At 38.1% G+C, this 15,042-nt stretch overlaps 1 protein-coding gene across 16 annotated transcripts in view; it reads right to left on the reverse strand.

Annotated features, from left to right (window-relative positions):
* Positions 1 to 15,042, reverse strand: part of NAALADL2 (N-acetylated alpha-linked acidic dipeptidase like 2) — a 432,075-nt gene that overhangs the window by 19,843 nt on the left and 397,190 nt on the right. For all 16 annotated transcript variants that reach the window (XM_069025088.1, XM_069025089.1, XM_069025076.1 and 13 more), the window contains one exon: positions 2,387 to 2,480. In XM_069025088.1, the coding sequence (XP_068881189.1) occupies positions 2,387 to 2,480 (94 nt within the window). The remainder of the gene's footprint in view (positions 1 to 2,386; positions 2,481 to 15,042) is intronic.

Raw genomic sequence — 15,042 nt, forward strand, 5'->3', positions numbered from 1 at the left:
TGCATGAGTCCAAGTGCCTGGCAATAATAAACTGACATCAGCTCCAACAGCACCCAGGCAAGGGACACCATCAACCTGGCTGACTTTATTTTTGTAAACTGGGTGGCTGAACTTTTTATTGCTGAGACAGTCAGATGCAAAGGTACAGAAACGCTTTTAATCCTAATGAGACACCTGAGAATCTCCATCATCAACCCCTGAAACTTGCTGTGACAGACACCAGATTCTAAAGACAGGCTACAAGGAGCATAGTGTTAAGAGCTTTCAGCAGAAAATACAAATATGTTCTGGATAAAAACGCTTGTATACATACAAAATACTTCTATACAAATGATTGTACATTTTTACTTGTGTATACATAAAAAGCACTTCCGCAGGAGTGCTTAAAAGCACCTTTTGTATCATTCACACACCAGATTTGACATCTTGTCTGCACCCCACCTCACAAGGCTAATTGGATTTTCATAGGATACAAGGCCTAGAAAGATATTAATGTATGTTTCAAGTTGCAATGGGTCTTGATTTTAAATGTATGGAAGGCAGAATACCACACAACTGCAAGGTGTAGCTAATGAGAATATTCTAAGCAGTCACCTATTTATAAATTTGTCTAAAATATCACATCTGTGGATAGACAGGCAACAGCCTGACTAGCCCTGGGGATCTGGATTTCAGTCTTGGAACCTGCATCTCCTATCAGTTATGACCACAAGGTTTCCTGTTAGACATCAGAGCATCAGCAGATGCACAAAAAGAAATCTCTCCAGCCCCAAACCCTCCTTTCATATAAACCCAAAAGCAGTGGCTCATTTCCAGGAGTTCTGGTGTGTGCAAGGGGAGAGAACACATGTCACTTATCAGCCTCCTCCCCATCTTTCTGAGGAACAGGCCATGAGCCATAAGAACATGTTGGGGATGACATAAATTGCCATGCAGACTATCCTGAATGTAAGAAACGGTCTGTAAAGTGCTGAGCAGTATCCCATGGAATTTAGCAGAGTTAATAGTACAGACACCCACCACATTACAGAGTTAAATCCTTTAGAAACATAAATAAACACAGTATTAAAAAGTATCCAGGAGATTGCAAAACAGTGACTCAAATATTTACATAAAATTTAACTTCCAAGCATGTGAGAAAGTACAACAGGCAATAAAATCTGTGTTCAAGAAATTGGCTGAACCAGATCCCAGAGGCACAAAATTAAGCCTAAAGAACAAATACTTTACATGTCAATGCAGACTTACCTTCACCTTTTCTACATTTACAGCTTGCATTGAGCTGGAGAAGGAAACAGCTTACTAAGTACATTCCAACTTTGAACTGGAAAGTTTGGACAACATAAAATCTTTTGAAGAATGAATAAACCCATGAGCCATGTAAAAAAGCACAACTTCTCATTTAAGTAACTGAAAAAGGACCATTGTCTTAATGTTTTCCAAATCGAAAATAAACTGTTCTTTTCTACAAGTCAGAGACAGACGAGACATGAAAGCCATGAGAAAAATCATTAAACAAAACTCCAAAGTGAACAGCTGCGAGAAAATTTATCCTGCTGGCCCTACAGCCTAGGAAATAATTTTCTCTCCCCTGAAGTGGTGGAGATAAATGATCTAACTGAAGTTAGAGGAAAAAAGTCAGTTTAAATCAACGTTTCCCGTTACTCAAAATAAAGAAAAAAGGAAGAACAATGGAAGATATCTCATGTTCAGCTGAAGGAATACCAGCTGAGCCACACTTTTCATTTGATGATCATCCCCTGCTGTGTTTAGGCTGAACTAAACCAATGTTTATGTGGCACAACAGAGCTAAAATTACTTGTCTTTTTAGATGCTCACTGATTCCAGACCAATACTTGCCTACTGACTCCTACATCTTCACAATGATGGATGGCAAAGATTAAAGAAAAGGTATCATACTTCTACGAGTATGTGTTACAGAAAAGTGGTGCTTTATAGTGTAGGGAGTGAATGAAATGCAGGGGAAACACCTCAAGATTGCAAAAAGTCTTTACACTTGTGATACGATCTCACAATCTGCTCAAGGATATGTGAAGTTCGGCTGTGACTTTATAGAACTTCTCTATTTAACAGATCAACTTGAGAGTTTCATAAACCTATAAACAAATAATTTTCAAAGGTCCTAGGACACTACAGGTAATCTGTATTGATTAACTGACAAAGTAACATCAGAAGAAATATAAAAGCTTTACGGCTTTATTTAGCAACAAAACCTGCATTTTATTCAGCATTATATAATGACCCTATTTAACTAGTAAAATCAGTGGCTATTATTACAGTATTGAAAATATGTATCAGGGATTAGGTGATCCTTTTTTTCCCCCCCTGTATAAATGGAGAATGATATTCCTCTAAAGAAAATTACCTTTCAGACTGTTCTGAACTTCTAACGCGATGTCGAGGGCATTAAACGGCAAAACTGGATCAGTGGCAATTTGCAAAGTCACTTGTCCTGTTAGCTGAAAAATACAAAAAGACCCAAAACCCAGTCAAATTATTTCCAGCAGATTTAACAGCCAGCACTTCTTTTGGAATAGCACATGTTTTCACTACATTGGATTTTCAGGGAAATGTGATTCAAACCCCATAAGCACATATTTATGGAAAGGAATAGGACAGGGCCATTGCCCTTCTGTACAACATCACAAAATGTTCAGAGAACACAATTTATGACCACACACAAGAATTCTGTGCAGTGTGTCTCCTCAGGACCTAGGATGCTGCAGAGAGTCTCTGAAGGACTTTTTTGCTTTGTTTTCAAATAAAATATCTCAATACTCTAAACATGGGAATGAAGTTTAGAGTTTAACTCAGTTCTCTGGTCTTAGCTATTGGATTTTGAGAGTTTTCACAACTAAAATAAAGAATCACAGACATTAATGATCAGAAGATCAAGCCTAGGGCTAAATGCAAGCTGGCCTGAAAACCCACTGCCTTTTGAAGTGTTATGTGACAACTTGATGCACGCAGATGTACAACTTCCAGACTGGACAGAACACTGCTTTCTCTCAGCAACTCAGGGAAAGAAATTCCCCAAAGAGAACTCTCAGTCCACTCCAGACTAGACATCAGCACCTGTCACAAAAACTCAATGGCGTGAATGCTTCTTTTTGAACAGTTCACAGATAAGGCAGGGGCTGAGTGGCCTGAGAGCTTTTTTCTGCTTACAGAAGGTCAGTTCTCCAGCTCGAGGCTTAGACATGCTACAGGGGCTGTATAGAAATACATCTTTCTGCTGAACTATACCTAGCTGTGATTAAACAGAGGATTTCAGTCTCCAGGCTGCCAAGTCCATCACTGTTCATAGGAGCTATAAAAACACACTGACAAAAACATGCAAGAAACTTTCATTCATCTTCTTCGTATCTTGATATTGCAAAAAGGGAAAAAATACCTGTAAGGCTGTGCTCTAAAATGGAATGATGGCTGCAGGTGATGGTGACCATGTTGATAAAAATGTGGACTGAATAGAATCGTATTGTACAACTCTTCCCATGGTGTTGGGGGAGCAAGAATAATATCTGCCCTTCAAAAGCAATATGATCGTTTCTGTGCCAAAAGTAGCATTTTAATTTTCCAATAGAAAGCAGCAGGAAAAGACAACAAGCCTTAGTAATATTAAAAACAATAGTACAGCAATTGAAAAGGAAAACCATCTCCCAGGAAAGTGGATGAAGGCAGGGTAATATCAGAAATACAAGTTTCCTGGAGAAAGATTAATAGAACCTCACGACATTTCTCAGAAAGCACTGAAGAAATGACCTGGCCACAGAGTGGTTTGGGTACAGAGACTGAGGGAACATGCTGTATATCAGACTGCAGCCCACATCTGAGCACAGATGGGCTCTGAAGCTATTGAGATTTACCTCTAGAGGAAACAATATCACAAAGGCATGAAGAAAAAAAAACCCTACCATATATACAGAGAGAAAATATAGTGAAGAATAATGTTATTTCAGGCCAGTATCAGGAACAACAAAGAACTAAAAAGACAACTTAGAGATGAAAAATACTGTGTCTGGACATCTGTGTTAAGGTATAACACAGTAACTTTTCATGAAGAAATTTTCCCAAACTTCCCAATTCTTCAGGCTGTAAGTGCTCAAAAACCATTACATTTTCCATCAGTGATTATACTCAAAAAGTGTCTGGAAAGCATTAAAAACATTGGTGTTAGAGATACCAGAGAGGTATTATGGAAATACAAAAACTGTTAGGGCAAACTAAAACTTGTACAAGACTGCACCCAAACCAGGTCCATATAATCCAGCCATAAGCAACTGTAAAAAATCTGGTTCTAAATGTTCAAATGCCACACAAAATCCTTCCATGTCCTGCATGGAACTCTTTGAATATACACTGCCCAGAACATAAGCACCCTGTGAGTTGCTCCAGATAAGCAACTGTGGCAATGGAACAACATCCTAATAAAAAAGCAGGTATTCTACATGGATCCCAAACCCACTGAACCCCAGGATAGCAATATATCACACAAAACACTTAAATTCTTCCTTGACACCCCATTTCTGCAAGAACTTTCACTAAATGGCAATACAAATACACATTCATAGGTATTTTAGGGAGGGACAGCAACAGTTATACATTATTGCTGATACTTTACAATACGTTATCACAATGTTTAAGAACACAAAAGCAAGGAAAAAATGCTTCTTTTCTGAAGCAGAAATGTGGCAGTTAAAGAGGACAATACCCTCGTAAGCATCTTTCCTTTTTATCATTATCTCCTGCAGGATATGGCTTCATTTTTATAAGTTCTTGCCTTATTTCTATTTCTTCCAAGCAATTTTAGTTTGCTTTCAACTATAGAAAACCAAATCTGTTTTGGTTTTCCTATTTAAATAAAGTGATACCATCCAAATCTTATGACTGACTGAAGCACTTTTGGAAATTTTATGGAGTCTCTGTCTAACACTGCAGACATCTGTGTGTTAGCAAACAGGTAGCAGCGGTGTTTATCAAATCACGTACTTCGTGGGCTAATCTGGAAGAAATCAATCATGTAAAGGAAACCTCAGAGCATTGATTTGAACAGAGTAAGTAATAATGCTGCAGAAGCATATATCAAACCCACATAAAGCACCAAGACAGAAAAGGCTACTGATTTCTTATTTATAGTCTTATTTTTGGACGTACCATTCCCCTGAGTGCAACGCTGAATATACATGGAAAATAAAGACAAGCTTCTACCCCCTTTTCCCAGGTGAAAAATGGATCAGACTGACTACTGAATTATTAAATGAAAGAATAATTTAGCAAAGAGTAAAGAAAACAATTTCCTCATGAAGTGAAAAGCTAAAGTAGCGTGATTGATTCTATTCCCACAATGAAGTGGTTAAAACACTAATGACAACTTCTCAAACAGCATTTATACACAATACACATACAATACACACAATAATTGATGTAACATTTACACAATTAGCAAGTCTAAGAAAAGATCTTAAGAGTTTGAATGCTAATTCATTCCATAATGATTTTCTTATTTCAAAAAGAAAAAATAATGAATAACACTTCCAATGCACTTGGCTGTGGGAAAGGTACTCTTCAGTAAGTGAAAATGTATTTGCTGAACTTCCAATTACTTTAAAAATAAGTATTAATATAAAACTGAAAAGTAATTGTAGAGTTATACTGTATTTCTCCTCTATGAGGGTGAGGGAGGCCCTGGCACAGGTTGCCCAGAGAAGCTGTGGCTGCCCCATCCCTGGAAGTGTCCAAGGCTGGGTTGGATCGGGCTTGGAGCAACCTGGGATAGTGGAAGGTGTTCCTGCCCATGGCAAAGCTCAAAAACGAGCTTTAAGGTCCCTTCCAACTCAAACCAGTCTGTGATTCTATGCATATTGCAAAACAAAGCTGAATATTTAAAACAGGTTTATATCAAAGTAAGATTCTTTCAAGTTTTTTTACCTTAAAGCATAAACATCTTTGTAGGAAGGAAATAACTGCTGTCCCTGCCTTTACCTCTCTGACATTGTGCAGACCCCAAAAGATTAAAGAAAACACCACAAACTTTCAAAAATGCTGGTGTTAAAGATGATTCAGTATCACATGACACTTCCAAATGAAGTTGTAGATTCTTCTCTCTTCCAAAGTTTTACAAACTATTCATTCAGGAACTATGTATTCTTGAATTCTACTCAATTTACAAGCCTAATTTGACTATAAAAGCCAGTTTTCAGGAACATCAGGTGGATCCAGAACACTTCCTAAAGGACTGTGACAAAAAAAGCCCCTGGATTAAACACTCACAATATGTTCTTCTACATAAATTATAAATATATTTTATCTTTTTATCTGTTTTACAATGCAAAAAAGGAAATGAAAGGAAGTGGAGTTCAGGGGGACTCCTCAAAGGTTCGGCTGGGGTTTGTTTGTATGTCACAGCTGTTTTCTCAGGGAGTTAAACTCAGTTTTCAAGACAACTTGCTTCTCAAAAATCCAAGCTGCCTACTAGCAACACAGAGCATGTCTACTGGCATACAATTTTTTTTTTTTTTAATATGAATACTTTAAGCCCAGGCTTAAAGATAAATGTGAAAGGCTCCACACAGTCTCCCTTCAGACAGATTCCATTTTGCTTTGGGGGCATGCTGTTACTGAGCCTGCCTTGCAGGGACATGCCTGAAGTGCTGTCTGGTTTCACTGACAAGGCAGGCACAGCAACCCACCCTCCATTCTGTCATAGCAGCAGAAACTTGCAAGGTGAATAAAATGAAAAAGTATTTAGTGAAGATAGGAAAATATTATGCGTGAGAGAGATCAATCTGCTAAAATAAACATCAGCATGCAGTGTGCAGGCAGGTTCTTTAACACAGAAGTTTACACGCCAGTCTTGGGCTTCTTGGGTGTTTTTTGTTTAGTGAATTTGAAACTGTGCTGTACCCAGCCTGCACTATGCAAACCTCAGTGGGTGGAAGTGCTGAGCCTTTAGGACATTTTCAGTTACATTAGGAGTGTTAAAATCTAAACAGACATCTCAGAGCTCTTCATATGCCAAGTTACAAACAACAGAACTTAAAAAATCAGGTAAACTGCCATGTTTATCCTTCTGTGAACACTGTCTTCAGCAGTGCCATACTCCAGTTTTACCTGCTGGAAAGAATTAGGCTCAGCTACTTGAAACCTGAGTTGTGCAGCAGCAACTTCTTTGCATTTCAAGCCCTATACCTCTGCAAAATACTTCAAAAAATTTTATTGTATGCATGTTAACAACACTTTACTGACATCTGTGCACTTCCAGAGGAAATTAGCACACTCATGGCAGGTAATCTGCCAAAACCATGACAAACCATGTGAGAGCAGTGGCAATGCAATATGGTAGTGCAGCAGACCTGTGTAAATTCCCCGTTACAGACTCAACATCCCTCTGCCCCTAAGACTGCCTACTACAGACCCAAACAATCCCAGGGAGTGAGCAGCTCTGAGCCTCAACTTCCTTTGATATCAGCACTGCTTTTTTCAAGTCACGTTTGCCCTCACACCTGGCACCTCTCCCTTCACACATTACCCTGGGGTTCACGGATGAGGAAAGAGCATGGCAAGACTCTGTGCTGTTTAGGGGGATCAATAACAGTGTGTTGAAAACAACACTTTTTTTCCTCTTTTTCCTTGTAAAGGTGAGTGGAAAGGTTCAACTTTCATGACTGGCTGTTGCACTGTCTAATCTCAGGTGTTCATCTTTTGCATCAAGGGTCTCTCTTCCCACACATACTGATGAGCAGAGTGACCTGCTGAGATCTTCTGACATTAAACCAATTATAAACAACAGCTTCAGCCTCCACACCCGTGTAAATAAGGAATGAATACCTGCATACATTAAGGTCCCCTCTCAGAAGCACAATATTAGCAATCTCAAGTGTTAACATAATCAGCCTTCCCCACCTTCTCCACCCTCCAAAATTAAAGAAATGTTTTTATCAATACAGACAAATTTCATGCATATGCCTTCTTCTGGTTCCCCCTATCCACCCAACTTCCTTACTGTTATCGGACTGTTTTAATTAAACATGAGAAATTGAGTCTATTTAAATGAAATCTGTGATTCCCTGCAATAAAAAATTTCAGCACCTAGTGTTACCAGATGAATGGCAGCAGTCGTGAGACTCATGATAAATTAATGAGCATTTTTAATAGTGGGATCTCAATTTACTGTGGAAAAATTTCCTGTACAATCAGTCTACACAGCAGGTTTTTTTTTTATATTCATCACCCTCCAAAAAAGTTAACTGATTCACACAAGAAAAATCAGAGGCAGAAGCATGAGAGAACAACCAGTTCTTTGAGCATCTATCTTTCTGAAAACCACATTTCCATGATTAGGCAAAGAAATAGAAATCTGGCCATAAACATGTTCATTTTGCATTAAAGCTGTCAAACTACAACAATTCAAATTTCTTAAATATTCAGTAGTACCATATGTGTTTGTTTTTTGTTTGTTTTTTTATTTTTTTTCCTTACTGAAATCTACCTTGGCACCAGGGTGTGTACTCACATCACAGATCAAATGATATTTTGGGGTATTAGACACTCAATGGAACATGCTGTATTTTAGGACAGTAGAGGGCTCTCTGAGAAAGGAGTATGGCAAGTCTGTGCTACAGTAGGTGAACCAGAACACAGTAATTCATAAGAAATACCTATTTCTGACCAAGGAAAATGTGAGGTCTTGCAAATATTAAATACTTTATTTCAAAACTCCCCCTCCCCCCTGTAATTTAATATTGTTTTATTTACGTTTAGCACAGAAAATACTGATTAGGAAATAAAAGCAATCGTGAATAAAATACGGATTTTCCTTCTTTTCAGGTATCCTATGCACAGCAAACAGCACTTAACTGTTTGCATTAGTGTGGCACACAGCACTAGGCATCCCCAAAATTACATATTAAGGTAATCCAGAATTATGGTGGCTTGGGCTCACTCTGGAATACAGATCTCAGTTTCCATGATCACACACTACGTTTTCTACATGATTCATGATAAGGTTCTGAGGCACTGAAAAATTAAGGTCAAAAGTATCCTCTTAAGTGATTAATTTGCTTAAAACTAATTTGTTGGCCAATTTAGTAATATACAGCACTTAGAGCAGTGAAAGTATATTTTGGATAGATTTCATTCACAGCTGGCAGTGATCATTCATCCCACTATTTTCAGTTTCTTGCACAAAAAAGAAACTCCTACTTATCTCTGCTTTGCTTTTTGTGTACACATAGAAATTACTACTTTTCAGATTATATGTGTAAGTATATGGGGATATATACTTTTTTGTGTATCTAAATGCATTTATGTGAATTCTCTAATATCATGGTGTGATTTATGGGGTTTTCCTGTGCAGGGCCAGGAGCTGGGCTTCGATGATCCTTCTAAGTCCCTTCCAACTCCAGATTTTATATGACTCTATTAAAAAAGTATTTTAAATTGCATTAATTTATAGTGAGCAATGCTTCCCCAAGCCCTGGGTTATAACTACTTGATATTATCCAGAGTTTCTTTCCACTCTTACCTTCTATCCACATCATGCTGCTCCTCACACAGTCAGAGCATGGCCCATTTTTGGCAGTTCCCATGCTCTTGTTACCGCAGGGGCAGAGAAGAGGGGTGATTAACTCACTTCCATTATAATGGCTTTATTGAGTTAGGCTTGGCACTGTGTACATGAACCTGTGCTCAATCCAGTTCACCTGGAACTGAGGCAGAGCCACTGTCTGCACAGAACACCCAGGGTCACTGCTAACACAGTAAGCCATGAAGTCAGCTGTGGAGCACATAACTGTAAGCAGCAATAATCTCGAGATGATTTTCTAATCATGCATTTCATATTAATATATGTCAAATTCTAGTGGTATCTACGTGCAAAGATAGTGTTGAATTAACTCCTAGAAGGGCCACTAGATCAAAACCTTTGATAAAAAAAAAAAAAAAAAAAGGAGTTAGTCAGACTTTTCCAGAGAGTGTGTGGTTATGAGCATGCAAAAGGATGTAATAGAATGGTCTTCTGCACTTCTTGACCTCTGGGTGAGGAGGCCACACCATGACAATACAAATCTTTACACCTTTACAAACCCTCATGCTGGATTTCTTATAGAGAATTTTAAAGATTTGCTCTAGTGTTAATTCTTTTTTAGCTCCAACTTTAACGCCAGGTTGCTCTGGTTACTAGCTGTGGACTTAAGGGTGACAGATACTGAAAAGTCTGCTTTAAAGCAGAATGATTTGCACACAGCATTCCCATAAACCCAGATACCACCACTGCACAGGAAATGACTTCTTAGATTCTTTCCTTCTCTGACCCTCTTTAGGAACAGAGAGGGAAGCAGTGCTGGGTCCTTTCTATAAAAGCAGTGTTAGCTGCCTGGAGATGGCTACAGACAGCCCTGAGGAATCAGATTTAGCTATTGTTCTGGTACAAAGAGAAATATATAATGAAATATGAAGCAAAATTTATCTCCATAGATCAGAGTGAAAGATCTCTAATGACAGTGATCGTGTACAGAAACTGAATCTTGGGCAGATGTTAACTACCTTAAACCAAAACTACATAGCTTGCTTTTCTTATTTGCGTGTGTAATATGGACATTGCAGCGTAAAACATGCAGCTAGCTATCAGTGCACACACTTAAGCGGAAAAAAAATGTATTTTTTTCTTGTTATAAGTGGAATTTTGAAGTAAAGAAAGTAAAAGTCCTCTCAGAATAACAGAGAAGAGGCATCAGTGCAGATTCCTGAGGAGTGTTACGAAAACACAAGCCAGGCTGTGATTAAGAGCCAGGACACCACGATCTTCCACACTACTGATGGCCTTCCCTGTGTTTGCTCCCAGTTAATGGATATCATTCTCCTTCCCTGCCTTTTGTGTGTGTTTAGGGCACCAATCAGGATGTTAGCACAACCAGCCCTCCTTACTCACAGGATAATCAAAGCACAAGATGATGGGACTCAACAAGATAATTGATAATTTTGTTAACAGTTGCCAGACAGTTGGCTGGGCCCTGCCGGTCTCGGAGCCTTCCAAGGCAGACAGTAATGACTTACAGATAAAAAAAGGCAGCAGTGCAAGTCTGCATTTAATCACCCAGGTTCACAAGCACTCTACAGAAACAGATCAGCCCAGAAAACAGTATGTTGCCTTACAGCCTTAATTAATCAAAATATCTCCTCACGTGCTTCAAGATACATGCATGAACCAAGAGTTTTCCCAGGTTGGAAAAAACAATCCCTGGATCACACATTCAAGGACATGGGAGCACTTCCCAAGTTTCTATTTGAACTGTAAAGCCACTTCTTCTGCTGAATCTACAGGACTCAGTGTGAAACTTGTGGCATTGTTAAAAACTAGATAATAGTCATCAGAGGAGTGCAATAATAAAGAAATCTGCCATAGGAAGCTTCAACCATAGCCTTCAGTTTTAGATATCATCTTTTTAATCACTCTCCTTTTACAGAAATGGATTTGATTTAATTGAACTCCAAAAAAAAGTCTCTAATCATACTTCATCAGCACGCAATTATTATTCAAGGGAAACCATATGTACTATTAAGCACTCTTCATTAAAATAATGCACATAATCTGCTTCAGCACCGAACAGTCATTCTCCTTGATGTTCATTATTATTTTTCTTCCATTATTGTAACAATATATTTTTTTTTTTTTCTATTTTTTCTCATCTATCTCCATTTCATTTATACACCTTTTCAACATTAATGATCATGGTATCAGGACACTGAGATGCATTAATATACCACCATCCTTAAATTTTGCATTGCATGACCTTCAAAATGAGTCAGACCTGACTACGGAGATTGTGAGATGAGGATGAGGAAATGCTACTAGAGAAGCCTCAAACCATACTCTGTTTAGCCCAAATTTTCTTTGCAATTACGTCTTCTAAGTAACAAAGAATATATGCTAGGCAGCAGGCAGTCCTTAGACAGAATTTAGGGAGAACCAGGGACAATGAAAGAAAGAAACTGAATTTAGGAGTTGAAACACCTGTAGAAAATCATCCATGATGTGTTGAGGAAATAGTTCCTTGAGGAACTTGTCAAACTTGGACAGTCCATTCAACATACTCAACAGAAAAAGTATTATGGAAAGATTAATGATATTACATATTAAAGTCTCCCTATCCTCTCAAACTCAGAAAAGCTGAGATATTTAATGGTTATACAGAGAAAATATTGCTCTTTTCTCTCTTGCCACCTCTTGATGCAAAGGTACAACGAATTTTTCCGCTTAGGTCACTCTAATCAGTCAGGATTGGAGCACTGACAGTTCATTAAACACGACAGCCTGGCCCTGAGGGAGAGACACCAGTGAACCACAGTGCTGAGGATCCAAGGGAAGCTGAAAATACATCACACTGTAGTACAGAGCTCATAGAAAAGACCCATCAACATTAAAAGGCACATTCTACCACGGGGGAGAATTCACTGGGGCTACCCCCAGACAGCAATATATGCTGCAATATCCACCAAGAGGCTCCATTTCCTTCTTAGGCAATTACTTCAATTAGGATTAGATTCTGCTCTTGGATTTACTTGCATAGTATTTACTGAGCCAGAAAAGTATTTAGACTTCTTACTAGTATCAGAATTCAAAGGAGGAATTTCTGTGAATTTTTTCACACTGTTTTTCATATCAGAACATTCAATCTTCAATGGAACTAAATTAAGAAGTAATCAGTTGACTTACAATAATAATTTGATATTTAAACCTCAAAAGATCTGTAATTAAACAGTACAACTTCACAAATAAAGGTGGGGTAAGGTTAGTTGTTTTATTTTAAAAAGAAACCATTAATTAAAGATGAATGTGTTTGGGTCTGAGCAACCTACCCTCAGGCTTGGGGGAAATGCCAAGTCTGACAAACTCTTTCAGTCTTAGGAAATCCCAGGTCAATTTGATGAACCTACTGAAGTATTTTATAATTAGCTGGCATGTTCCTGAGGCTGCCATTTTACCTGAAAAAGAAACTCCCTCATCTTTCTAACCTGTCCCTGGAAAACAGTGAATAAAGACCTAATAAATAATCTTTACCATTACAGAATATTTATATAAAACAGAGGAAGAAAACTCAGATCATAGAATGGCCCTTGAAATTCATAAGGAACCCTAGCAGTAAAGCTCAAAGTATCTGAAGGTAAAATTGAGATTTATTAGCACATCTGGGTCTGTAATCATACACCTGTTACTAAAATCATTAAATTATGATGGCCATTTCATTCCACTGTATCTTTATATTAAAAGGACAAAGGCAGCATGATCTGATGGAAACAGCAAATATTACACAGAGAAGCACATTTTAAAAGAATATAATCTTACAATACTGCAGGAGATGTTACTACTTGCTATTCCAAATATAAGGACAACAAGGGTGAAGGTCTCATCACTGCAGTGGAAGGTAAGATGAAAGCGAAGTAGCTGAAGAGCCTAGAGAGTGGAAGGGATGGAGTCTGAAAAAGGTGAACTATTTAGAAAAAAAAAACAAGTTGGAATTTGCTGCACAACATCAACAGGAGCCTGGGCAATGTCTGAAAGAGGAGAAGGCAAGATTAAAAGGACAGCTGAGGAACATCATTTTGACACAACACTAAAGATGGATTACAGGAGGAAAAAAGACTTGCAAGGCAAATATGTCAAGACAAGCGACGATTACAGTGTAGAGAAATGTTTTGATCACAAGGGCAGGGAGAAAAGGATGGAATTAAAAAAATCCTATAGAATGAAAATGTATCAGAATCCTAAAACGTCCTTCAGCATACTATAATCAGAGTGCCCTCAGCAAAACTGACCCACATTATGTAAAATTCCAAATAAATTGTCCCCCAAACTGAAAAAGTGCTGTGGAATATGGCACTGACCCACAGTGAACAAATAAATTTGGGGCAGAGCTGACTGCACCCGAAGTGAAACAGGCATGCACACGTGCAAGTGTGCTTCAGTTCACTATCAGAGAAAAACTCATCTCAAAACTCCTCCATATGTTAAAATTGAAGACAGATGCAATTACAGATAAAATTAATTTTCATACTTAAAAATACATTAAGACTTTCTGGACTCTGAGAATTCCCCCTCCCCCAGCCAGTAGAAAGGAAATGGGTATGGGCATTTGATGTACTCTGAATAGCTTTAAACTCAATGAAAATCATCTTCAAAAGAATTTTGATATCAGAGTGAAATTTCTAGAAGTTATTGTACAATGTCTAAATCAAAAAAAACAAAACACATCTTAGTTTTTCACTTGTATTTTTCAGAAAAACTAAAAAGCCCCCAGGGAACTATCTTTTGGGTATAGGATAATGCTGTAACAGCTTCTGAACCCTAATGAACAATATTTTCATCCAAGCCTCATCCAATAATCAGTAGTTGGGGAATTTTTGGAGTGAGGAATTGATCAGAATGTGTATTTGACACTGGGTTTAAAGAAAAAAAAATAGTTTTCACTTGCGGACAAATTTTAGAAAATGATAGATTTTAGAATTCACTCATTAGGCAAAAATGAGTAGGTAACAAGTAACAAACTCCAAGTTTCTTAACCATTTAAACTCCATTTCACTTTATCAATACTGACCTCTCAAGATATTTGAAACAGGAAAACTGGAAATGGCACTAAGTATTGCAGTTTTTAAGGGCTGCTAGTTGGGTCCTGCTGAGGGTCACAGTCAACAGGGTTGTCCCAAGGGAGTCTGGAGGCATCATTGTGTCTGTCCATTCCCAAATGTTTAAATTTTCCATTCTGAGAACAGCAGACTCTAGACACAATATTAGACCATTATACTATGCTGATTTATTACTATTTATTTTACCCCCAGTCCTCCAGCAATTCTTTGCACAAAACCCCCACGTCCCTGAGACAGAGGTTAAACTTGACTGAAGACAGAGAGTTAATTGCCTTTTCTGCTTACTCTGCTTAAATAACAACTGACATTTGCAAAAGAGGAGATGAAGGGGGGCACCAGCACCATCTAAGATGAGGGCTTTATTTGTGCAGAATATTACAT

This window comes from Aphelocoma coerulescens, chromosome 9 (genome assembly GCF_041296385.1).
Source record: "Aphelocoma coerulescens isolate FSJ_1873_10779 chromosome 9, UR_Acoe_1.0, whole genome shotgun sequence".
Classification (NCBI taxonomy): Eukaryota; Metazoa; Chordata; class Aves; order Passeriformes; family Corvidae; genus Aphelocoma; species Aphelocoma coerulescens.